The 25,525-nt window shown below is 40.2% G+C and overlaps 1 protein-coding gene across 1 annotated transcript in view; it reads right to left on the reverse strand.

Moving 5' to 3' along the window:
• Window positions 1–684: 684 nt before the first annotated feature.
• SYT16 (synaptotagmin 16) overlaps window positions 685–25,525 on the reverse strand; it is a 230,225-nt gene continuing 205,384 nt past the window's right edge. The window contains exons 6-8 of the mRNA XM_066343078.1: window positions 19,907–20,347; window positions 16,842–17,031; window positions 685–1,089 (exon numbers count right to left, since the gene is read on the reverse strand). Of these exons, the coding sequence (XP_066199175.1) occupies window positions 776–1,089; window positions 16,842–17,031; window positions 19,907–20,347 (945 nt within the window). The 3' untranslated portion in view covers window positions 685–775. The remainder of the gene's footprint in view (window positions 1,090–16,841; window positions 17,032–19,906; window positions 20,348–25,525) is intronic.

Below are 25,525 nucleotides of genomic sequence, written 5' to 3' on the forward strand. Positions count from 1 at the left end.
ATAAAAATCTTGAAAGTTACAGGTTTAAAGCCTTAGATATTCAAAAGAGACAAGTTGTCTTTCAACAGTCGTTTTGAACTATTTTTTAGCTTCAAACCAAACCTCATAGGAAACCACAATATGTAAGTGAGATAAAAAGAGGTATTTAATTAATACAAATTTGATTTATTAGTGCAAGTTTATAGCATTTATTTGTTAGGTAAATAAGTGAGGGGGGCTTTCTGATCAGGAGAATAATGTGAACTAGGGGACTCTGTGTGACAGTGACATTCTTCTTTGAGCCTCAGTGTCTGACTCATTTCTGTATTTTGGAGTTTTTTGCACCATGTTAAGAAAATTCTGATGAATACACAGACATGGTTACAAATAGTAACATTTAGCGGCCTCCTGCAATCTCAGGTGACTCTTCTTCAAGCAAACAGAAAAGAGAGCAGGCAAAGCTTCATTTCATAGCCTGAACCAAAACTCAATAGCCAATTAACATAAATTAATTCATCACCACTGCTTGCAACTGTGGTAACATTTTCCACATAGTTAACTGTACATGTAGAATTTTTTTTTTAAATTACAATACTTAAACCCAAATCAAACCTTTCAGAAACCCAAAGCCCCCCCAGTCCCCACCACTACCCACACACAATGTGCTAGCAGTTAGTGGAATACAATCCCAACTTGAAAGCCTATCAAAAGCCTGCCAGCATATACTGAATTGTGTTAACAGTCAGCAGCTAGGGCCACCGGGCAAGATGAAGCACACAGACACCTGTTGGCAAACCTAGGATTCAAGCAAGGTGTGCCATCTGCAGACCTGCTGGCCTTTGCTCTCCTTCATTTCCTCCCAATGCTCCTGTTCCTCCTCTCCACTGCTGTTTTGGCCCAGCGCAATCCAACCGATCATCTCTTTACGCTTCATAGTACGCCTGTTATAAATGGAAATCATCAGTGTGACATCAGAAAGCTGAAAGAGGGCCACCTGGAAAACAAAGGTTTCCTTATAGACAGGATTGGGCTGACCACGTCGAATGGACGTCTTGCAGCGGGACATCTCTTGACCCACAGAATTGAGGAGAAAGAGCTTTCCGTATGTATCTAAGAAAAAAAATGAAAATAAGAAAATATCAGTGTTTTCTGGTCTGTTGGTATAATTGTTATTATATACAGTACATGGGTAGCAATTTTTTCCTTTTTGATCAGCATCCTTAGGCCTCAGTACTTGCTATAGGACTAACATATCTTACATGAATAATTAAGGAAAAGGTTATTACCTTGAATGCATAACGCTTCATGCAGTCCACTATTGGGCACCTTGCTGATGTTCATTAGAAGCTCTACCCGTGCAGGAGTGTATACATGCATAGGTACACATGCAATGATGTTTGTGGACATGCACAGTTTTTCATTTACATTTTATTTATGTAATAAAATATATACATTTTACTCTACATGAGTTTTTCTTCCCATAGTCAACATATTGTTTTATGCCTGAGTTGGACAGTCTCTTCTTTTTTCACTGTATATATATTATTTGGACTGTCTCATCTACTCAGTGACAACTACCAAATCTGGCTTCAGTGACAACTGTCAAACCTGTATCTCTGCCCTAGACTTCTCTCTCAAGGTCAAGTTCCAACTGAATACTACATTTCTCATACACATACACATCTCACACTCATGTCCCAGCTCTCAAAAGCTTGCTGCTCCAGTGCTCCCCATCTCTCTGAATGGTAGCAGCAGCCCCTCAATAATCCAAATCAGAAATCAGGACTACATTTTTTACAAGATTGGCTTCCTCACCCTGGTCCAGCCAGTCAATCACCAAGTATTACTGATTCTAACTCCTAAAGAGCTCCCAAATCCACCCGCCGTTCTCCATTCCCAGTGCCACTGAACTCCCAGTGTAAACCGTAAGCTCGGAGCACCAGCCCCTCTCACCTGCACTGCTGCACACTTGCTCACCAAACATCAGTCACTGGACAGAGCAATATTTGTAAAATGCATATCTGGTCATGTCACTCTCACTAATAAGCAAAAACTAAACCTTCAATACTTCCCACAAGTCTGAGGATAAAACTAAATTTCTTGGTACACACACTACATACTTCAGCCCTGTTTGTCTTCCAGTCCTATTACACCCCACTGTTGCCTTTACAAATTGTAATCTATGTATTAGAACTGCCTTCATCCCTCCAACCCCACCTGCTCTCTTTCCCTTTCTCTCTGCTCGTCTATACATGCCCTGATATCACAAGTGATATCCACCTTCGCAGACTTCTATTCACTAGTCTAGTTTAGACATTGTATTATCCAGAAACTTTTGCTGACCACTCTCGCTTCCCATCAATGCTAGTTCAGATAACTCTCCTGTGGGATTCATCAAAATCCAGTTTCACAAATTCATAAAGACAGAGAACATACTGACAGTTGCCAGAGGGGAAGAGGGTTGGAGGAGGAGGTAAAAAAGGTGAAGGGATTGAGAAGTACAGACTGCTAGTCACGAAATAGAACGGGGATGCAAAGTACAGCACAGGAACTAATACTGTAGTAACTATGTGTGGTACCAAGTGAGTACTGGAAATACTGGGGGGAACATTTTCTAAAATATATGATTGTCTAACCACTATGCTGTACACCTGAAAATAATATAAAATCATGTTGAGTTTAAACTATAAGTTAAGTTGTTTGGTTTTTTTTGGGGGGGGGGGGGGGTTAATCAAATTTTAGCTTGTCTCAGCACTTATCATCCAGTATTTCATTGCCTGTTTACTTGTCTGCAAGAGTATCAGTAATGGTAAAAAAAAAAAAAAAAAAAAAAAAGAATTGCCTTGTTTACCATTGTACCTCAATGCCTGGCCCAGGGTCTAACATGCAGTAGACATTCAATAAGTATTAAATATTTTATTATGAATGTTTATGACTAGCCAAGAGGGTAAACTTTATTTTTTCTTTTGGTCTCAACTTTTTTCATACTTGCAAAATGCAGCTCAACACCTTGTTTATAATTATAATCCTTGCACTAGAATGCTATAAAATGGTAACTAATATCATATGTTTAGTCATTTATAGAAAGAAAAGAAGATATCCAAATCACCGATATAGTCTACTATTTTGCTAAAATTCCTGAAAGGATCATCACTGGAAACAGTATCTCCTAAAACAATTACATTTTTACTAAAATAATTTTTTGATTTCTTGAGTTTTTTTCTTAACTTCAACTTTTACCACTAATTTATATGTGCTCTATTCTTTTCTGTAACAAGGTGCGTCCCAAATTCTATTTTTCTATTCATTCTGTTCAGGCTGAAAGTTGATTAGTGTTTACTGCTCACTTTCACACCTAAAACCAGTCAAACTTTTTAAAAGTGTAAACCCAGATCTCTGTAATTTACTGTTCCCTACAAAAGCACTGTAAAATAGGAAACAAATTACAACCTGCAGTTTTCTTTCTATGTTGATCTTTTTCTATTCCAGATTGATGTGTTATTTTATGCACTTATCTGCTGAGAAACACAAGGTGTGAAATTACACTTCAGGTGGGAAAACACTTCTCTGTCTCAGAAACAGGGCTCTCCACTCTTCAAACTGCTCTACGGAAAAGCTATCAGAAAACCAACGATGGGGGAGTGAACTTGCATTTCCACAGCTGTCGGGCTACGTGATTCCTGAAGGAAGTTTAATCCAGTCACCAGACTGCTCTGGGAATTCTGCTGCCAGTATGGCGGTGGGAATTGAGTTAATCTTGCAAAGACCTGCTCATGTCACAAAGAGAGCAATTTCAAGCTTTATCCTGTCACAAGATTGTTTTCTAATTATGAGAGAGGCCATTTACTACTAATATTCAGCCATCGCTGAAGCTGAATTTTAACAAAATTCAAAATTTAAAAGTGACAAGAAGGGAAAAAAATAAAATAAAAAAAGGGAAAAAATATAATTTTATAAACAATCCAGTCTGAGGACACCTGACCAAAGGAAGAAAATGTTGCTGATTGTTCGAGCTCAAAGCAGAACCTTTATCAGCAGTAATAATGTGTTTGTTTTTCAATGTTCAGATAAGAAGCCAGGACATTCTACTGTGCAGAATAGTGGGGAGCATGGCTGGATCTTTTGGGGTTCAGCGACTCATTATGCTGAGCACCAGTTCAAATGAATAAAGAAAGGGCCCAGTGAAATAAACATACAACTTAACTGAGCTCTGTTTTAATTCTTTGAAACTGATAATACTTGTTACAAAACAATACCAAGCAATATTTTATCTTCTGCCAAAGTCAGTGTCTCTAGTAACTCAAAACTATCCTCAAAACACTGAACAGGTCATAATCCCTTGGTAATCCTGGCTGCCACTCTTCTGGCTCAGTTCTGTCAACTGCTTTACCAGTCACTTGTTTCTCCGTAAAGGAAGATACCACGTGTACCAAAAACAAAAACAAAAAAACCATTTTAACAGTGCAGTAGTCCCCCCTTACCTGCAGTTTTGCCTTCTATGATTTCAGTTACATATGGTAAATCATGGCCCAAAATTATTTAGTGAAAATGTTCAGAAATAAACAATTCATAAATTTTAAATTGCATGCCATTCTGAGTAGTGTGATGAAATCTGTCACCATCCCTCTCAGTCCTTCCAAGGAGGTGAATCATCCCTTTGTCCAGGGTATTTCATGCCCTATGCTCCCCACCCATAATTAGTCACTTAGTAGCCATTTTGGCTATGTGGTCAACTGCTGCGGTATCACCGTGCTTGTGTTGAAGTAACTCCGATTTTACTTAATAATGCCACATTCACATAATTTTTGTTATAGTATATCGTTATAATTGTTCTATTTTATTACTGATTTGTTAGTCTCTTACTGTGCCTAATTTATACATTAAACTTTATGACAGGTACATATGGATAGAAATACATAGTACTTAAAGGGTTTGGTACTGTCTACAGTTTTAGGCATCCACTGGGGAGTCTTGAAATGTATCCTCTGCAGATAAGAGGGAGACTACTGTACACAAATCCTTAAATTTTCACAACACAAATTATGTCACTTGGAACTCAGAAGTAATTTTTCCCAAGAATCAACTGGTTACTGACATAGCCCATACAAAGAGCTACCTGTTAGCAGCATGATGGTTCACCCCTGGGACTACAAACTCAGCCTCAGGATGGGGCAAGGGAAAGGAATTTGGTCATTTAACTCCCCTTCCCTTTGAATGTTATTAATACCTATAAAACATTCTAAACATACATAAGAAAGTAGAGACTAATATTATACATATCTAAATACCCAGATTCATGATATTTAGCATTTGTCATGCTACTACTGATCTTCTTGCTTTTTATTTGATCTTTTTAGGACATAAAATATTACAATTGGAGATCCTTGAGTATCCTTCCTTGATCCTGGTCTACTTCTCACGTTAAAGGTAACTAATATCCTGCATTTGGACTTTATCATGTTCATGTATGCTTTTAGATTTTCACCATATAAGTAGATATATCTTAGATTTTTACTAAATAACATATCCAAAATATACTTAGTATTTTGCACATTAAAAAATATTTAATATTTTAGTGTATGTCTTCCCCAAATTTACCTTTCTTCATTTTACATTAAATTTGTTATATTATCTTTATTGCTATATAGACCTGTGATTCATTTATTTTAACAAACTACAATGTGCAATAAAATAGTACAATTAACTTACCCCTACTTTTAATTAATGATTTAATTGTTTATAATAACCAAGAATTGAAACTAGTTCAGTGAACAATTTACTATATTTTACACTGTACCAATATTTGAGAACTTTTATAGTATATACCTCAGAGTGATTACTGGCTCTTTATAAATTTCAGATACAGAATCTTTACTTTCCTACTGGAATCTTCTCCCTGCTGGTAGCTGATCCTTTTGCTTTGGTTAGAGTGAGTTTTGTGGTATAGATGCTTTAACATTTTTTGGCATCATATTGTATATTTATCAATTTTTCCTTTTCAGTTGATGATTTTTAAACAAAATTAAGAATTCTACCCAAACTCAATAGTTTCCCACATTTTCTTCTACAAGTCTTAAGAATTTTTCACATTTTATCTTCTTTCTATACTTGACAAATAGCATTGTTAGTTTCAAATGTACAACATAATAATTTGACATATGCATATATTACAAAATGACCACCACAATGTTTAGTTATCATCCATGACCACACATAATTACAAATTATTTTTCTTGTGAGAACTTCTCAGATCTACTCTCTTAGCAACTTTCAAGCATATGATACAGAACGTTAACCAGAGTCACCATGCTGTACACTACATCTCCAGGACTTACTTACCTTATAACCGAAAGTTTGTACATTTTGACCACCTTCACCTATTTCATACCCCACATCTCCAACATCTGGAAACCACCAATCTATTCTCTGTATTTATCTTTTTTAAAAAAGATGCCACATATAAGTGAGATCATACACTATTTGTCTCTCTCTGACTTACCGCATATGTTTGATTTTTAATCCACTTGAAATTGATCTTTTTGTGTGTTGTGAAATAGGGGGTCTAATTATTTTTCCATATGGGAAGCATTATTCATGAAATAGTCCAAACAGTGTCTGTCAGATATCAAGTTTCTAAGTTTTTGTCTTTCCCTAAAGCTGATAAAATTTATTATCATCATTTTATACTATGTCTTGATATCTGATAGGAAGAATCTACCATCTTTTCAAAAACTAAGTTATTCTAAGGTCTGCTTGTTTAATTGGCTTCTACATATGAATTTTAGAATTAGCATACTAATTTCTACTTTTTAAATGTAAAAACATATAAAAAACACATTTGGGATTTCAGTTGGGATTGTACTGTATATATGGATTAATCTGGGGAAAGTTGTATTCACAATATGAAATATTATCACCAGTGAACATGGTATATCTATCTATTTGGTTTCTTCTTTTTGTCTTTTAAAAAGTTTTATATAATTTTTCCATAATTTTTGTACTATTTTTATTATCCTTTAGTTTATATTATATATATGTAAGTGTATTTTAGATATTTTGTTGCTGTTGTAAATAGTGATATTTTAAAACTACTTTCAAATTGTTCCTGATACATTAGAAAACAATTGATTTTTGTATACAAAACATCAGTTTAAATTTGTAGATTATATTGTATTTTTTATGTAGAAACCATATTTTCTATAAATAATGGTAGTTTCATTTTTTTCAAGCTTTAAATTTTTTTTTTATTCTATTGCATTGCCTTCAGCCTCCAGTCTAATGTTGAATAAACTAGGTTAGTGGGAGCCTTATTTTGTCTTGACTTTGAATGGGTTTCAGGATTAAGAATGATAATGAGTCTATATTCTCTTAAAATACCCACTACTGAGGTTAAGCAAGTTCCCTTCTGTACCACATAGTACATAGTAGTTATTGATACGCAATACCATTGCTACCTTTCTAAACTCTTTCCTCTACCAAAAGAAGGTAAACTCCTATACCTACATTGTAAACTCCTATGCCTCAGTCTCTTTTCTGGAAATCCCCAGTTAGATTCCAATAATAAATGCTAAACTTATGAGACTGGAAAGCGGAAGGACAGGGGAGCCACAACAGAGGTGCCACACAGCTGTAAGCACATGTGCAGCATTAGGAGATTGCAGAGCAAGGGTATTGCCCACAATGTTCAAGCATCCTTGTGAGAATCACCCCTTCCAGGTGCTCACAGCTCAGACTGTGTTGGCATCTTTCCTGTGATACCTGTACTTCTGGATTTCATGAAGAGAGTCTTTCTGACCTTTCCTCCCCAGCCTTTCCATGCTTAAACTCTATAATAAATAACTTCTGACTCAAAATACTTAGATCATTTTCTATTTTACTGAAAAAAATCTGATGGATGTAGTAATTGGTAATCTGAACTAGAAGGTTACCATTATAAAGAAATAAAAAGAAGGGACACTGGCCTAGAAATTGGGTGCCAGGTGATAAAGAAACATATATCAGAGGCTAGAACAGTGGAGATCTGTAATCCACATTGTGTGATGATAAAAATTGCCATCTGCTCTAACTCGGAAGGAAGAGCATATGCCTAATGAGTTTGTTTCTCTGGGAAACAGATCGAAAAACAGAGTGTTAGAAGTGAGTATTTAGTTCAACTGGCTTCATTTGGGAGGGGCAAGGAGGTGAAAGGTAAGCTTGGAAAAGAACTGACCGGTGTGCAAGAAAAAAAAGGGGGTGGGGAGAGAGAGAGAATACAGGAATTCAGATCTTCTTGTGTTTGGTAAAGCTGATTGCTTCTAGACCTCCATAGTAAGAGATGGATTTTAAAAAGTTTTGACCAATGGAGGCCTAGTAAACCTTTTTGGGTGAATAATGGTTAGTGATTCAGGTCAAATATCAAATTAAGGATGTAGGCTTCCCGCCAGATTTGAGTTGTTGGACCACATGACTGAGTTCTGAATAATGGAATAATGAGATATGAGAAGAGATAAATGTTACCTTCAGTCATGGCTGCATTCAACCACACTGACCAAGCAAGAGGTCTCCCACACTGCCTCCTCCCCTTTCATGGAACAATGTAGGTCATGTTTGAATATAATATTATCCCCTTATTAAAGAGCCTTCACACTTCAGTTACAGATTGGACGAGAGTCACCTGACTCACTTTTGGAAAGTGATGCAAGGGAGAAATACACTTTTGTCTTATAAACCACTGAGACTCTAGGATACAATTGCTATTGCATCATAGCCTAGTCTATGCTAATATACCTTCTGTTATTCATCTCCTAACAGTAATTTTTTAAAATCTATGATGGATACTCAATTGTATCAAAAGCTTCTTTTGCATCTATTGAAAAAAAACCTATAATGTTTTCTCATAAATCAGTTAATAGGGTGAACTATACCAGCATTTTCTCAATGTTAAATTTTCCTTGCATTCCTGAGCTAAGTCCAATTTGTTGGTAATCAGGTTTTTTTTTTATTAGGATGCTGAATGGGCCCCAATATAAACTGCAGTGTACGTGAGAAGTTGTGAGGAGGAAGGATAGGAAGAGATTGAGAAGAAGAAAGATATTAATCTAATGTGATATCTATTTTTTACACAGCAGTCCCTCTACATTTGTTACGACCGCTGATATATTTTATTTTTATTTCGATTTGTGCTTTCTATCCATTCTGCATTGTCTATGCTTTTTAAATATCTTTTCCTGCTTTCTGTTGGATTAATTGAAGTTTTTATTCTAATTTATTTCCTCTATTGGTTTGAAAGCTGGATTAAAATTTAACATGTACACTTGATTTAATGTCTCAAATGAATCAATATCTCTTAAGCAACATCAGGACCCTAGAAGTCTTTGATTTCTATCTCCCCTTCCCATATTTCATGTTATTTCTGCCTAGACTTTTATTTCCACTTTGTGGGTATATCCTAGTATTGGTCATTTTTCCTACTGTGGCTCTTTTTGACTTACGCCGTCTACGTATGCTCATATTTACCTACATGTTTACCATTTTTTGTTCATTATTCCTTCTTGTACTTCACTTCTTCCAAGTTCAATTTCCTTCTTCCTGAAATACATCACTTAGTAGTTCTTCCAGTGATAAAACCTTTCAAACTCTGTGAAATACACCTTTCCCTTCACTCATACAGAGTACTAAGTGGAGAATATTTTTCCTCGTAGGACTTTGATAAATTTCTCCCTCTGTTCTCTGGCTTCTGTCATTGCCGTGGGGAAGTCTGTCCTCTGTCATACTGTTATTCTTCTGCAGGAAACTGAGTTTTTTATTGTATTTTTTTCTTTTTACATTGTTATTTCTTCTTGTTTTTTCAAACAGCTTTTTTGAGATATAATTCATATACCATAGGAACTGTATTTTCTCTCCCATTGCTGTTCAGGTTTTCTAACTTTGATACAGTTGTGAGAATTAAATGAGTTGATGTAAGTAAAGAAATACCACTTAGCCTGACCTGTGGTGGTGCAGTGGATAAAGCGTCAACCTGGAAACACTGAGGTTGCCAGTTCAAAACCCTGGGCTTGCCTGGTCAAGGCACATATGGGAGTTGATGCTTCCTGCTCCTCCCCCTTCTCTCTCTCTCTCTCTCTCTCTCTCTCTCTCTCTCTCTCTCTCCTCTATAATGAATAAATAAAATCTTAAAAAAAAATTTAAAAAAAAAAGAAATACCACTTACGTATTGATGTGCCACATGCATGCAGTTCTTCCTGATTTGGTCCTAATTCTGAGCACAAAGTGGCTATTGATAAATACTCACTGTATTGAACTAAAACCTGGACAAGCATTTTTAAAGAAGGTGGGATGCCCAGCATCTTGTTGGGTCCTTTTCTCCCCCCTGCACTTCATCTGTAGAGTGCACTCCCTGCATCCCACTTTTTCTTCACACTAAAATGAGGCAGCCTGGTTTGCCCTATTGTTTTTTCTTTCCTCCTGTCTCTGCTATTGTGAATGCCTAACAAGGTTAATATGCTGCTGCTGTAACTATTGTCACTTGGGATGTAATTATCACATATGGCCAATCATGCACATGCTGAGAGGCCCAGGAACTTGTTTTTAACTGGTGGGGACAGCTTAATGATAGTTTTTTGACAAGGACCATTACTTGTGTGTATATATACACCCATATACACAAGGCAGTGACACAGTGGAGAAGGAGGCACAGCAAGGAGGGAGATGGAGAGAGAGAACCTGCAACAGAATAGCTATCATTTTTTTTAACATAGCACTTGTATCAGTAACATTAACTTGTTAACCTCATTTAATAGGGAAGAAAATGAAATTCAGGGAAGTTAAATCAAATGTCAAGGCCATGCAATAATTGGATGGGAGACCCAGGAAAAGGACAGAACAGAGATGCTAAACTGTTTGTGAATTGCCTTCCCATGAAGCCGAATTCAGTAGATAATTATGTGTTTCTAATTCTCAGTGGTGACTTTATCAAAAGCATTTGCAAGTGTGTGTAGGGGTTTCAGATGTCTCCCAGACACTGTAAGCTGCTTTTTTACCTGGTCCATCCACCATGTACAGATACGGAGACTATACCTTGCAATCATATTTGTAGACTATTCCTGTACCATCTTAAAGCAATCAGGACTGCAATATTTTTGAACACTGACCACAAGTACTGAATGAGATGTTACCTTGAAAGTGCTTGCAATTTTCTTGGCACATTGTTACTTGATGTGGGCTAAGACTAGTTCATGTTGCTACCTCATTTATAAATTGTTTCTGAATAGGATCTCTGGGCTAGTTTCAGTAATTTACCAACAGCTTTTTTCATCTTTCCTATTCCACCTATGATTTGAAAAAGCACAGCAATATATAGCATGGGCACTTTCATCAAAAAGATGATAGTTGGTAGATATCTATTTATTTACCTACCTATCAGATAAACCAAGAAGAGGTTAAACTTGGAAATGAAGAAATACCCAGCCACATAATTTTTCATGGGATAACTCTGGTTTATGGAGGCTACTGCATGAGATGTCCTCAGGTTTAACTGCCTGGTACCCTGTCTGTCCTGTCCAAGGTTGCATCAGGAGAATAGCGTTCAACCTTGAGATGTCATCATAATAAAAAAACAGTGTGATGCCAACCACAGAAGCCCCTCTCTATGGCTAAGACTCTTGTTTTACTTTAATCCTCCTGACTCAGCTGATCTATTCCACACCATTTTTCTCCTGCCCAGTATTTTAAAACTAAAATTTTCAGATGCACTAAAAATTTGAAATAATTGTACAGTGAACACCCATATACCCATCACCTAGATGATTCAATTGTTACGTTTTGCTCCATTTGTGCTATAGATCAGGGGTCTCAAACTCGCGGCCCACGGGCCACATGCGGCCCGCCGAACAATTTTGTGTGGCCCACAGACTAATCCATGAAGTTCAAAATATTTTGGATAAAATTAAGTAAGCCTAGGGGCCTACTTGTATTTTTCATTTCTCTAGCATCCTAGCTAGATTAGCTTAGTTAACAGCAGTTGTGATGCGAACTACAGTTTCTGGTCGTTTTGTGACACTGAGTAAACTGCATGTACAATTGTGCTTGTTGTACTGATTTTTTTTTTGTTTTCAACTGCAGTGAGAAAAGTGTTGCGTAACAGTTGCCTTTTGTAGACCTAGTGCAGCCCGCCGAACGGCTGTGATCTTGCTCTGCGGCCCACATGCTGAGTTGAGTTTGAGACCCCTGCTATAGACTAAATGTATATATTCTCCCAAAATTCATATATTGAAGCCCTAATCTTCAGTGTGATGCCATCTGAAGGCATAATGGTATTTGGGGCCTCTGAGAGGTGACTAGGTCATGAGCGTGAAGCCCTCATAAATTGGACTAGTGCCCTTATAAGAAGAAACATGAGAGAGATGATTTTTCTTTCTCTTGCCATGTGAGGACATAGCAAGAAGGTGCCTGTTTGCAAATCAGTAAAGCGGTTCTCACTCGGAACCAAATCAGTTGGCACCTTGATCTTGAAGTTCCTGGACTCCATAACTGTGAGAAGTAAATTTCTGGGGTTTAAGCTACCCAGTCTATGCTATTTTTGTTATATCAGCCTGAGCTAAGACAGTTGGCTTTCTTATATACCCATGTGTCCATCTAAACATCAATGCAGCCCAGGCTGCGTAGCCCAGTTGGTTAGAGCGTTGTCTTAGTACGCCAAGGTTGCAGGTTCGATCCCCGGTCAGGGCACATGCAGGAATCAACCACTGAGTGCATAAGTGGAACCACAAATTGATGTTTCTCTCTCTCTTCCTCCCTCTCTTTCTTCATCTCTCTCTAAAATCAGTCAATAAAAATAAATAATATAAAATAAACATCAATCCATTTCAGCTGTTGCCATCATTGCTTTTCACCCTAAACATTTCAACATACATTTCATTAGCTAGAGTTCAATATTTTGTGGTTCTTTTCTTAAGATTTAAGTTAAAATTTACATGCAGTGAAATGTACAAAACCTAGTACCATTCAGTAAGTTTTGACAAATGTAAACATCCATTCAACACACATCCCTATCAAAATAAACAATCCACCACACCAGAATATTCCCTCGTGCCCCTGCCCAGTCCATCCGGCGCCAATACCAATCTTAAGGCAACCACTCTCCTACTTTCTAAATTCACTATCAACAAGTTTTGCCTGTTTTAGAACTTCAAACAAATGGAATCATGCAGTAGATACTCAATACAATTTTGAGATTCCTCCGTGTTGTTAAATGCCTCTGTTAATTTCATTTCTTTTTATTGCCGAATAGTATTCCACAATAGAAATATATCTTAATTTGTTTATTCATTCATGAGGGCATGATATATAGCATGGGCACTTTCATCAAAAAAGATGATAGTTAGTAGACTATCTATCTACCTACCTATCAGATAAACAAAGAAGAGGTTAAACTTGGAAATGAAGAAATGCCCAGCCACATAATTTTTCATGGGATAGCTTTTTTCAGGTTTTGACATTATGAATAAAGTTGCTCTGAACATTCTTGCGCAGATTTGTTTTTCCACTTGTGGGTAAATGAGGACAAAACTGCTGGATTTCTCATACATGTTTAGTTGTATAAGAAACCACCACGCTTTTTCCCCAAAGTGATTGTTTCATTTTCAACTCCCGTCAAGAATGTATTCTCCACGCTTGGTAGAATTGGTCTTTTTGGTTTTAGCAATTCGGCAGGTAGGGGGGAAGGGTGAGTAAGGAGATTCACATCTCTAAGTACATTCCCACAAGCTCCTGCTTATCAGAGTAAAATCTGCCCTTCACTGAGCCTTCTCCCCAAGGTTTTAACTCAAAAGTTTGGAGTAGGGGGCTTATATTTCAGTGGCTTGTTTCTTCTAAGATCCTAATAGAGGAAAGGAACTTCTTTATTTGTCCAACTCTTCTACCTTGCTTAAGAAGACAAGTTTAAAATACCAGAACAGTCATCTGACTGAATCAAGCTAGTGAATTCAACATTATCTTCTGTTTCATGATATAGATATATTTTAAGACAAAAGATTCTCGCATCTAAATCCTAGCCTTTGTCTTTGTTTCCAGGAAGATTCAGAACTGCCCATATTCTAGAGAAGGAGAGTTCCCAACACTCAGGCTCAGCCCCTTTCCCTCCGGCTTCCCTAAAATATATCCATCCTTCACATTATCATAGCCACCCTGGAAGACAGGATCGATGTCCCCCCTTTACAGAGGAGATAACTGCACCTGGGCCAAGAGGATTTATGACTGCACACAGACATGTTCCTGCACACGTGACTCCCCTGGAAGGCCCCTCCTTCATGGCGGACTCTGACACAGGGCTTTGGACCCACATCCTGCCCTCCCTCTACCTCCATCTTGGTGCACTTCGCAAGGTCCCTCCACCACCCCCACTCCCAGTCCCATTCACCTCACTTGCATCCTCTCTCCTTCTCCCCCCCCCCTCCTCGTTTCTTCCAACTCTGCTGTTTCCTCATAGACCTCTCATTCCCTCACTCTTGTTCTCTTCCACATGGGAACTAAAACTGTATCCTAAGCATGCCCGACAAGTGCCAAAGGTGTACTAGTGCTCCAATGAAACGAGACCTAATGAACAGCTAATGCGTCATCAGCTAAAGTCCCTGAAAGTACCAACACGTCCCTTTCAGAATCTCCACAAAGGAACCTTCCACTTTCTCAACCTCTCCTAATTAAGCTGGGTTTTCCTCAAGTACCAGCATTCTACATAGACAAAAAACTTTTGTCCTCCCTATTAGGTTTCTGTTTTAATGAACAGCATCACGGCAATATTGTCCTTTATTACTTTGGTTGCAAAGACACAGCATATAACTTACATTTTAAGTTAAATTGCAACTCTTATGTCTCTGAAAAATCATGTTGTAAATGCCAAACTGACTTAAATTTCTAGAATCAAATCAATTTATAAATTAGAACTTGAATTTTTTCCCCTATTTTGTTTTAAACATCTGTTAGAAAAATTTCCCTTTGGCATATTTTGTTTCACGTGGAAATGTATGAAAATACAACAGTAGCATCCTCAACATCACAGCTTTATATGCAGAATCTCTACCTAGAAAAATATATATTATGATCCCATCTTACAGATGAGGAAATTGAGATCCAGAAAACTTGAGTAACTCACAGCTAGTAAAGGGCAGAGCCTGAATTCGCACCTTAGTTTGTTGGCCTCCAGCTGATGCTTTCTTAGCTACCACGCTATCCTTCCCCAACCCCTGTATTGCCCGTTAGCACCCAGCATACAAAGTTTCCCAGCATGTACTGGAATGGCCCGTGACTGTAAGATCCACCTGCCCATCATTCTCTGCAACATCACCATGTTCTTCCTCCAAATTGTCCAGATCTCACTAAACCTCAGGAGGACAGGGAAAGAGACCAGGAAAAGCTCTGAAGTATATCCAGATCTTTCATAAAACCAGAGCTATTTTAAAAAGCAAAGCTGTATCTAACAGAGGAAGTTTAGTTGTTCAATTACTAATCGGCACCTATTTTGCATTTTACATAGCTCTCACCTGGCTCTGAGTGCCAACACAAACTATGGTTTATGCACCTGTCTATTCTGTCATCCATAGCACTGGGCTGTCCTTACAATCTTGCTCTAATGGCTTTAATATACAAAACTAGCTAATAAGATACCACTGAATGGAGACTTCAGGGAATGCATCATCATTAAAGACTGGGAAAAGTAAGAGACTAGATTTGATTTTTTGTAGCCAACCTTTTTCTACCAGCTCTGCTGGCTCTTCACCTAATGCTGACATGTAAGGCCAGAGTTCATTGACTTGTGCAGCTAACCATGTTGTTACTGATTTCATCCTTATTTCAGGAAGACTTTGGTGCCAGTGGGGGACAAGCTCACTTACCTTCTACTCTACCTCCTTCTAGTTTACTTTCCTGTACTCGCAAGGCTGGAAATTTAATAACAACATTTTTCAGACTCTCTTGCAGCTAGCATTCTGGATACAAATTAGGTTCCTCTTATTAGATGTACTTACACAAGATCCACAAGGCAGAATTAAGACAAAAAATCACCTTCCTGCTCCTTTTTAGCTGATTTTTGCTGACAAGCAAGGTCATTAATGGTGAGCTCATTTTTAGCAGCATCATTTTCATGTTCAATCTCCAACTTCTTGGATATTGAGAGGTAGTTGGTTCTAATTTCCTGAACCCCAGACTGTAGCTATTGGAGAATGGCTCGAGCCCTCTCTCCAGGGGTGGTCTCCAAAGTGATGAGTTAGGCCTGTATTGCCCCAGATCTTCTTTCTTCGCATCTTCCTCCATCAACAACCATAACCACTCACATCTCTAGTATTCTCACTATATGTTAGGGACTATGCTAACACTCTACATAAATCATTTTACTTATACACCCAAAAGAATCCCATGTGAAAGACACTGTTAATATCTTTTTTTTTTCTAGATGAGTCTAGCAAGAGTCAGAAAAGAGAAGAGGCAGATTGCACAGATCAGAGCAAAGCTAGTGGGTAAGCGAATAGACCCGCCTCATTCCAATGCCTGAGCTCTGCCTCTTTACAGCTGTTTGAGGGGCTGAGACTTATTAACAGATTTTAATTGCCCATCCACACCACACTGCTGAAAATCATTCTTTTCCCTTAAACAATACATACATAGAGGTCCGCCTATTTCATGTCAAGATGCATCTAGATATCGAAGAAGCCTCTAATCTAGTTAAACTGAAAGGCAATTAAAAAAACCCAGAAGCAACACTTTGTAAAAAACTCTCTAAGCCATACCAAGATCACTTGTATTGTAAAAGTTAGAGACTTAAGATGAAAGCAAGCACAGCCTTGGACTTGCCCCTGGAAGGGGCAGAGCTGGGGGAATAGACATGAACTTACCAGGCGCTCTGTTCACAGCGAGGTTTCGGAAATGGCTGCCTTTGATCATTTCCACAGATAATCGCCCCGTTGTGGCATTGTAGGACAGCCCCACCAACAGTTCTGGCGCCCCTCCATGAGACAGCGACTGCGTGGATGAAGCACTATCACTGTGAGAAACGGCAGATGGGCTGAGCGGAGACTCTCCACTCTGGAGGAGAAGGAAAACAAAGAACCCATTGGCCCATGCTGCACTACTCTCCCTTACAGAAAGCCAATATTATGTTTGGTGAAATTGTGGCCCAATCTCAACAGCTGCCAAAGATTACTAAGGAAGGGCGCACTCCGTGTGAATGATAATGGGCCTGGGGAGCACAGTCATGGGGGGACAGCCCCTGCATCATTAGCTGACATCTTTGTTTCAAGAGCTGTCTTCATTCAATATTTCCTCTCTAAAAACAAAATGAACCAAGATATTATTACTAGTGTAAATCAAACCCTCTAAGATACATAGAGAGCTAATAATGCATTTAATATAGACCCAAATTCCCTCCTGTGTAATTTGTGCTCGGGTGTTTCTATGGATCCCATCCACCCTGTTCTCTGCAGCTTCATGATGAATGTAGCAATTCAAAGGGCATTTTGTCCTCACTAGAAAAAGAAATGACCACCGGACACCTACCACCACGTAGAACATTTGGCCCCTAGTTCGCTTTCTTGTTATCAAGAATATGGCAGATGCTATCTTTTCCCTCCTGAAAAGTAAATCCCATTGAAAATGAACACTTTTTTACAATGTTTTGGTAAGGAAGCCAACACAAGGACTGCGATCTCAGAGACCTTGCCGGCACCAGGTGCGCCCAGGGAAGAACCCACACCTTCTGCTAGGTTTATTCACACGCACGCTTCTCCAGAGCACCTGCTTCTATGCACCAGACACACCGGAAGGAGGAGAGGAGAGTAGACCACCAGGTCGACTCTCATTCAGGAAGGCGGATGGGAATGGGCTCCACAGGGAAAACCAGCCAGCCTCCCGGAGCCCCCACCAGCTCCCCAGACACAAGCACATTGGATTCTGTGCAAACCTTTCTTCTCCACATCTAAAATCATTTCCTAAAATTTCTTGTCAGAAACGCCAACAAATAAATGCATTAAAGGTAATAAAATATTCTTATATATCTGTAGGAAGATACCTTGTTTACCCAGCCATGGGCATCTAGAGCCCTGGGTTCTAGAGTACAGTTTGTAAACTGTAGGGCTGGGTGGTTTTGGCAGATGCCTTACAGTCCCTACAGGACGATGATACCCTAACAATGGAATATTTGCTCAGTGTGAGTGAGGCTGACCCCCTCCCCTGTGCTTCCACAGAAGCATCTACTTTGGCACCTACTGCTGCAGAACTTGTCTCTCCCATCAAATTCAAATCCTTATAAATCTCTCAGGCCACAGTGCACAGCTCAATGCCTTGCATATAATCATGCTCAACAAATAACTGGAGAATGGAAAAATTTTGAGCCTCCAAGTTCTTTCATATTGACTCGTTTTCCCCTCTCCCCTCTGTGCCCCCAGCTCACAGCACAGGGCCTGGCACAGAGGAAGAAGGGTATGCTCACACCCAGCCCTAAGCTCTGTAGTACAGGCAGGATTCCTGACCTCCTGTGGCTTCTGTTTTTTCATAGTTGCAGATATACTTTACTCAGACCTTAAGAAAAAAAGAGGGATCTGAGCAGAGATGAGATGTGATCGGGTTTATGTCTTAAAAGGCTCACTCTGGGCCCATGTTGGGAATAGTCTGAGGGGTAAAGGCGGAAGCAGGGAGAAAACGAGGAGGCCATTTCAACCAGTAGAGTCAGGGTCTGGCTGTATTTTGAAGATAGAGCCAAAAGGATTGTCAGATGGAAAGAAGAGAAGTCATAAGTGACTTCTTAGATTTTTGACCTGAGCAACTAAAAGGATGAAATCGCCTTTAGCTGAGATGAGAAGACTGCAGGGGGGAATGGATTTAGGGAGGCAAACAGTCAGGATTCCCAGTCTGGAGATATTAATTTGGAGACATCCATTAAAAATGTAAGTGGCTGGATTTCCCATCGCCGACTCCAACCTTTCTGGCTCTTTTCCGCTTAGACGTCACAAGCTCCTCCCACCCGACACCTGCGCGTGCCGTTCGCTCCGTCGGGCATCCTCACCCTCCACGTGTCACCAGCTTCTTCCCTGGATTCCCTGAGTTCTGTATTTTACCACCACCTCAGAGAGACTTTCTCTGACTCCTCTAAACAAACAGCAGCCTTTGTCACTCTCTTTCCTTCCTGCATAGTTCACCTACTGTCATCCTCCTCCACCAGACTGTAAACTCCCCAAGGACAGAGGCATCGCCCATTCCATCCTTTCCTGAGTGCCGTACACAGTACCCTACCTAGAGGAGGCACTCCATAAACATCTCTGAATGGATGACTGGTTGGCCCAATAGCCCAAGATAACTACGTGATGTTTTTACAGGCTTTTCAAAAAGGTGATACACCAGATAACACATTAACCATGGCGATAGTGAGTTGCCTGTCTTGGAAACATACAAGCTGCACTGTCTTTCCTTGAAACCCCAGGAGAGGCAGAGGATGGGACACATAGAGAAGCCTGGTCCTATAAATGGAAGGTCTTAGAAGTGGCTGGGGTTCTGGGCTATGTTTGCAGACTATGCAGGCACACCGGTCAAGGACCTCACCTTGACAGTCCCATCTCTGAGATTCATCATAATGCATATTGGGGGTAGAACAGGGAGGGGGGTGGCAGGACCATTTACTAGCTGCCTAGAAGACCCAGCCACCACCCCTGGGTTCCCCATGGCTGCCACACTGTGTGCTCTTATTTCCTAAAATGAACATTTCTTAGGTTGCAGGGAAGATGGTTGCATGAAAAACCCACTGAAGCATAAAGTGCAAATCATGGCTTAGAAGGATGAGGAGAACCAAATGAAAATTTAAATCAAAGTGTTTGAATTCACAGGCCGAATGTACAGACTAAATCAAGGGCTGACAATCCCACACCCTCGGACACACCGCATCATTAGCAGCACCATTTAACATACTCACACTGATATTACTTCTGGGCTCCAGAACCAGCGTCACTTTCATTTCCCCTTCTGGGTGCAGGTGGCTCAGATAGAACAGCTTCTCTCCCATCATTTTCTCACGGGTCATCTTGCGGGCGGCGTACAGGCGGAAGCGGATGGCACAAGCAGCCATATCTCTGGGCTCCAGCTTGGCGAAGGTGACCTTCTCCTTGAAGACAGGGTTGGGCCCTCTCTGTATGTTCGTCCTGCCCCTCTGCTTCTTACTGGGCAGCAGGACTACGTGAACTTGCCAGGCGTTGATGCCACTTCGGTCCTTATCCGGGAGGCCCTGTGCTCTCACAATGGTGACTGTGAGCTTCTGGCTCGCGGCTCTATAGTCAAAGATGACATCCAGATAGCCGCATTTTGATATGGGCTCTGGGATCCCAGCTGGCACCTGAAAGTTGGCCCCATCCTGTTCCTGTTGCAGAGGGAAAGATTAGGAATGGAAATGACAATGTCCACTTACATTTCAGCGAGTTGATGCCACTCTGTGCCCCTCTCAGAACCCTGTGCTTTCTGACTGGTAGCCCAGGTCCCTCTGTATTAGAAAGGTGTGTATACTGGTCTGTTTCTTTTTCAGACCGTGCATTTGTGAAAGCACATTGCCTGGCATAGGGGAGCCTTCACAAACACGTTTGGAACAAATGAACTGCACTGAGTTCTCATCGGCATCACCTCTCAAAAAGCACAACTGACCACCACCATTGAAACCAACTGGGGCACAGAGTCTAAAATAAGTCAACTGCACAACTGCCAAGGGGTAACTTTACCTTGAGTCCCAGGGGAAATGGTTAAGCCTGAGCCTATACTTTTTGGGCCAGGACCTCGTGAAGACAAGAATCCTAACAGGTGATCCCTCAGTAGATATTTGACCTATGTGCGAGAAAACTTTAGGGCAGAGCTTCTCAAATATTCATGTGGACTGGAATCATCCAGGGGTTATGATTCGGTAGGATAGGCATGGGGTCTGAGATTCTGCAAGGATGTCACAGCTGGCCTCAGATCACACTTTGAGTAACAAGAGCTTAAAAGGACATTCCCAGTACCCACGTAGTGAACAGCAACATTGGACTTGGACACAGACACCCAGAATGAATATATACATAAATGCCAAGCAGAAATCATAACTCTACCACTGACTAGCTTTTTAACCCTGGCCAAATAAGCCATCTTTTTTGTACTCTTGCTGAAAAAAAAAAGAGCATTAAGATGCCTACTTGATAGAGTGATGTTGTGAGGTTTTAATAGATGTGAAAAATACCTGGCTCAGAACAGACTCCATAAATATCTATTCCCATCAGCAGACTGGTGCTACCTATTGTCAAACAGACTTCCCTCATCTTGAAATACCACCCTTAGACAGCAGCTCACCTGTAGCCAGTCAGATCTGATAACCTCACTGAGAAAACTGAGTAGAACTTCATTTACTGTCATGAACCACCCTCCAACAAACTATAAATAATGTCAACCTAATTTGATTATTCCTCTGAAGGCATGGCTCTTGCCCACAACTAAATTTTGTTCTGATTTCTTACTGTAAATCAGAATCAGTACTTATTTATGTAATGGAACACCAGACTTTGCTAATTTAAATGATCACTAATTTTTTTAAAATACGTAATAAAACACCTCAAAAATGTGCATGCATCAACACAACTAACTTCCCAACAGAGCTCAAGTGAAAGTGCACAGTTCTCTGGAATGATATAGCCTTGGGATCCCAGGTCTGCCACCTGCCACCTCAATGGCATTGGGAAAGTTATTTAATCCTTTCCAACTTCGGTTTTTCTCAGCAGTACCTACCTGTAAAAATTAAAGGACTTGACATACAGGAGACATCTATTAAATGCCCTCTTTCTTAAGATTTACATTAGTCTAGCAGGAAAATTTAGGCTTCTTCCAAAATAAAGGAAACTTCTTCCCTTTTCCTCCGAGCCTGCATATACTCAAGTGTGAGTGTTTCTATTCAGAGGTATTTAGTTTCAAGTGATAAAAAGTGGTTGCCATAGAGACTTCCGAATACAACTGACTAGTGTAGATATAATATTAGAAGCAAGTCTCCAAGGAGTTAGGCCAACTCAAAACTCAAGTCACAGTCTTCTGTTAAAACTCTCGTCTATTTTAGCCTACTCTGGATCATTGCTACAGTGCTTGCCAGAACCTAAGTAATAGCAGACAACATGCTAAGCCCTCCCTTCTGCCAGGTACCATACAAAATCCTTTATAGACTATAAGTGCTTTTATGCACCTCAGCCCTCCAGGCACAGCCTGTCTGGGCTCTAAGTGGCTTCCGCCTGGCGGAAGTCTTGCCTCCCGCCATGCCGGGTAACTCTCAGCTCCTACCACAGGCTCTCTGTTGCTGTCAAGGCTTGCAAAGTCACAGAATCCTGCTTGCCACTCATGGATAGAAAGTCGAGAGTGTGTAGAGTTAATAATGCCTGATGCACTAAACTTCCCTCCTCTTGGAAATAGGTCCTGAGATTAGTTGATACAGCTTCACAGAAGACAGTCCCACAAGACCGAGCCATGAGTCATACTTAGTGGTGCCAACTCAATTATACTCATAGTGACACTCCATTCCTCCTTACCTCACTCCCTTGTCCGTCACTCTTCCCGAGGATTGCATGCTTTTTGGGAAAGGCAGCTAAGAAATATTATCTTCTAAAATAGTCACATTAACCTAATGAGGTAGGTATTTTAATAGCCTTCTTTTTATAAGGGAGAAAACGAAGGCTTAGAAAGGCTAAGTAATTCACTCCCCACCCCCATCATCAGGAGCCCAGCCAGGACTATTCAGGATTTACCAGTATTAATGCTTAAAATCCTAAACCCTACATTGAACCACAAGGTCTCCTTCTCTTCCCCCTAACCTTTTGCCATCCCTATTTATGAGTATAGTGAGTGGGTGGGCTAAAGAGGGAATAAGATGGGAGAGGGGAGTTGGAAACACACCCTACTTTGAGTTTCACATCCTCTCAGGCCCCTGCTCTTAATATCAGTTCCCAGTTCCCAGTTTTGGAATCAATTTCAATGCCAAGGTGAAAATATCCTAGTTAATGACTTATCTCATCCATCAGGCTGCCTGTTCAGAAAAATGCTCACTGCACCTGCAGGTTTGTAGTCAAGTCCTGGAGGTGGGGGGGCAAAGGGGTAATTATTCAATAACTGAGTAAGACCCTGCTCCAGGCAAAAACCCAGCTCTGGATGGGGACAATCCAAGTGGTGGCCCATGACAATGAGTTTGTGGCCCTTCCCTGAGTGGATCCAAAAGGAAGATCTGTGTAGACTGGTATTTTCAGAGCAATTAATCATTTCAACACACACTACCTATCACCAGGCAACTGAAGGCGCTCCTCAGGTGGGTACTGTTAATATCACTAATCCATCTGACCTTCCTGCAAGGTAAAAATCTCTTCATTCTTATCCCCATTTGGCAGATTTTAATTAACTTCTCAAGGCCAACCAGTTAATCAGTGGGAACCGAGATGAAAAGTGGGACACCTGCCTCCCCGTGTGCTCAGCAGCACCGGCCACCCTCCCGTCGTCTTCCCACCAGGCTTCGGGTTTGCGGGACAACATCGATGGCCTTTTCCAGCAGGGAAGACCAGCGCGCGAAAATCCATCAGCCTGACGGGCAGTCACACTGCATGGCCGGCTTCCTTCTGAGTCAAAATAAACGACTCCCTTAGCTCTAACAGCCCGGGTTTCTCTTTAAGATGGCAATGCTTGTGCCATGCTGTCAAAAGCCCGTGTAGGTTTAAAGATTTTCTATCAAATTAAAAGCATTTCTGTTTTAGTAAGATAGTGTTGATGTCATCTGTGTGGCCCAAAGTAAACAGACCCACACTATGTTCCCGATGCCAGATACTCGGGGGGGAAGACAGGGTTCTTAATACAGCTAAGAGGCAAATAAATCAATTCTTCAAAGGCGAGCTAAGCCTGCCAAGCAGGCAGTTACAGGAACTGCCTCCGAGCTGTATTTGAGGTTCTACTGTAAGAGCACAAATTACAGTTTTCGTCTCAAAATAGATAGGAGGTTGAATGGAGCACACAGAGATGTCTGGGTATTTTTGGAGTCTGAGAACATTCAGTGCCCTCAACACCAAGTCTTCTATTAAAGCTCCGTGAGGCAGGCAAATGGGCGCCTAGTTGGAGAAAGCAACTCCCAGGCAAAAGGTCTAGTGGTCAAGGGATGAAGTATCTCCAGGCAGGTAAACAGTTCTGTTGTGTTTTTTGTGGTGAGAGAGCCAAAAAGATTATTTTTAAATGTTAAATGTTACTATGTGGGATTTGATATGACTCTTAGCAGTAAATGGAGAGAAAAGTACTTTTTTTTTTTTATAAAACTTAGAAGGTTAATAGCTTTTGGGTGTCTCTATATGAAGGGCTGCTTTTAACAAGCCACAAACCACATATCTGAGTTACCATCTCCCTTCCTTAACAGGAATACCAACTCACGGCCAACCATGCACAGTGTACGCCTCCTCACGCTCTCTCTACATGTCCCAGGGTGTAAGCAGTAAGGATTTGGAACATAATTTTCTGGGTTTTTTTTTTTCTTCTCCTTGATGAGCGCTTGGTGTGTATGACAGTCCAGGCCCTAATAAGAGATTCACCCTGTTTATTTTCTTAGTCAGACTGATGCTAACAAAATGCATTCATCCTTCTCTTCCTTTTAGCCCCACAAAGATACATTAAAGTTTTATATAGTTATATGACTTATTTCATCAAAATTAATTTCAATGAAGGTATTAGACATCACTGTTTAAGATCTTTTAATGTTATAGAATCATTATAGGAGGGATCTAGCTAATAAAAAGTAACCATAAATGCCTGTAGGAGAAAATATTATTTGTAAAATCCTTATCACAGTGCTTGGCACATAGTATTTGCTCAATAAACGTAGTTTCTACATCATCACCTCTAGTCATACTTCTGGTTGGGCAAGCATATTCCTGAGTAAATTTTAGCTGAAAAATACATTTAGGAGAAGCCTCTTTTATCACAGATATATTTCAGAAAGCAAAGTAGCCTGACCAGGCGGTGGCGCAGTGGATAGAGCGTCGGACTAAGATGCCAAGGACCCAGGTTCGAGACCCCGAGGTCGCCAGCTTGAGCGCGGGCTCATCTGGTTTGAGCAAAAAGCTCACCAGCTTGGACCCAAGGTCGCTGACTTGAGCAAGGGGTTACTTGGTCTGCTGAAGGCCCACGGTCAAGGCACATATGAGAAAGCAATCAATGAACAACTAAGGCGTCGCAATGCACAACAAAAAACTAATGATTGATGCTTCTCATCTCTCTGTTCTTGTCTGTCTGTCCCTGTCTATCTCTCTCTCTGACTCTCTCTGTCTCTGTAAAAAAAAAGAAAGAAAGCAAAGTAAATGGCCAAAGGGTCATTACAGTCAAATGCCATCTCTTAAACCTTCAATTCAATTAAAAGCTAACAAATGTACTGCGAGACTGTCATCATCATATCTCGTATAATTTCATTTGGAGGGCCACTGCATTTTAGTTTAATTTTCAAATAATTCTCATATTCAAGCAATCATTACTCAAGATTTGGTGTACTACATAAAAATAGAGTCCATGTAATTGA

This window comes from Saccopteryx leptura, chromosome 6 (assembly GCF_036850995.1).
Source record: "Saccopteryx leptura isolate mSacLep1 chromosome 6, mSacLep1_pri_phased_curated, whole genome shotgun sequence".
Lineage (NCBI taxonomy): Eukaryota > Metazoa > Chordata > Mammalia > Chiroptera > Emballonuridae > Saccopteryx > Saccopteryx leptura.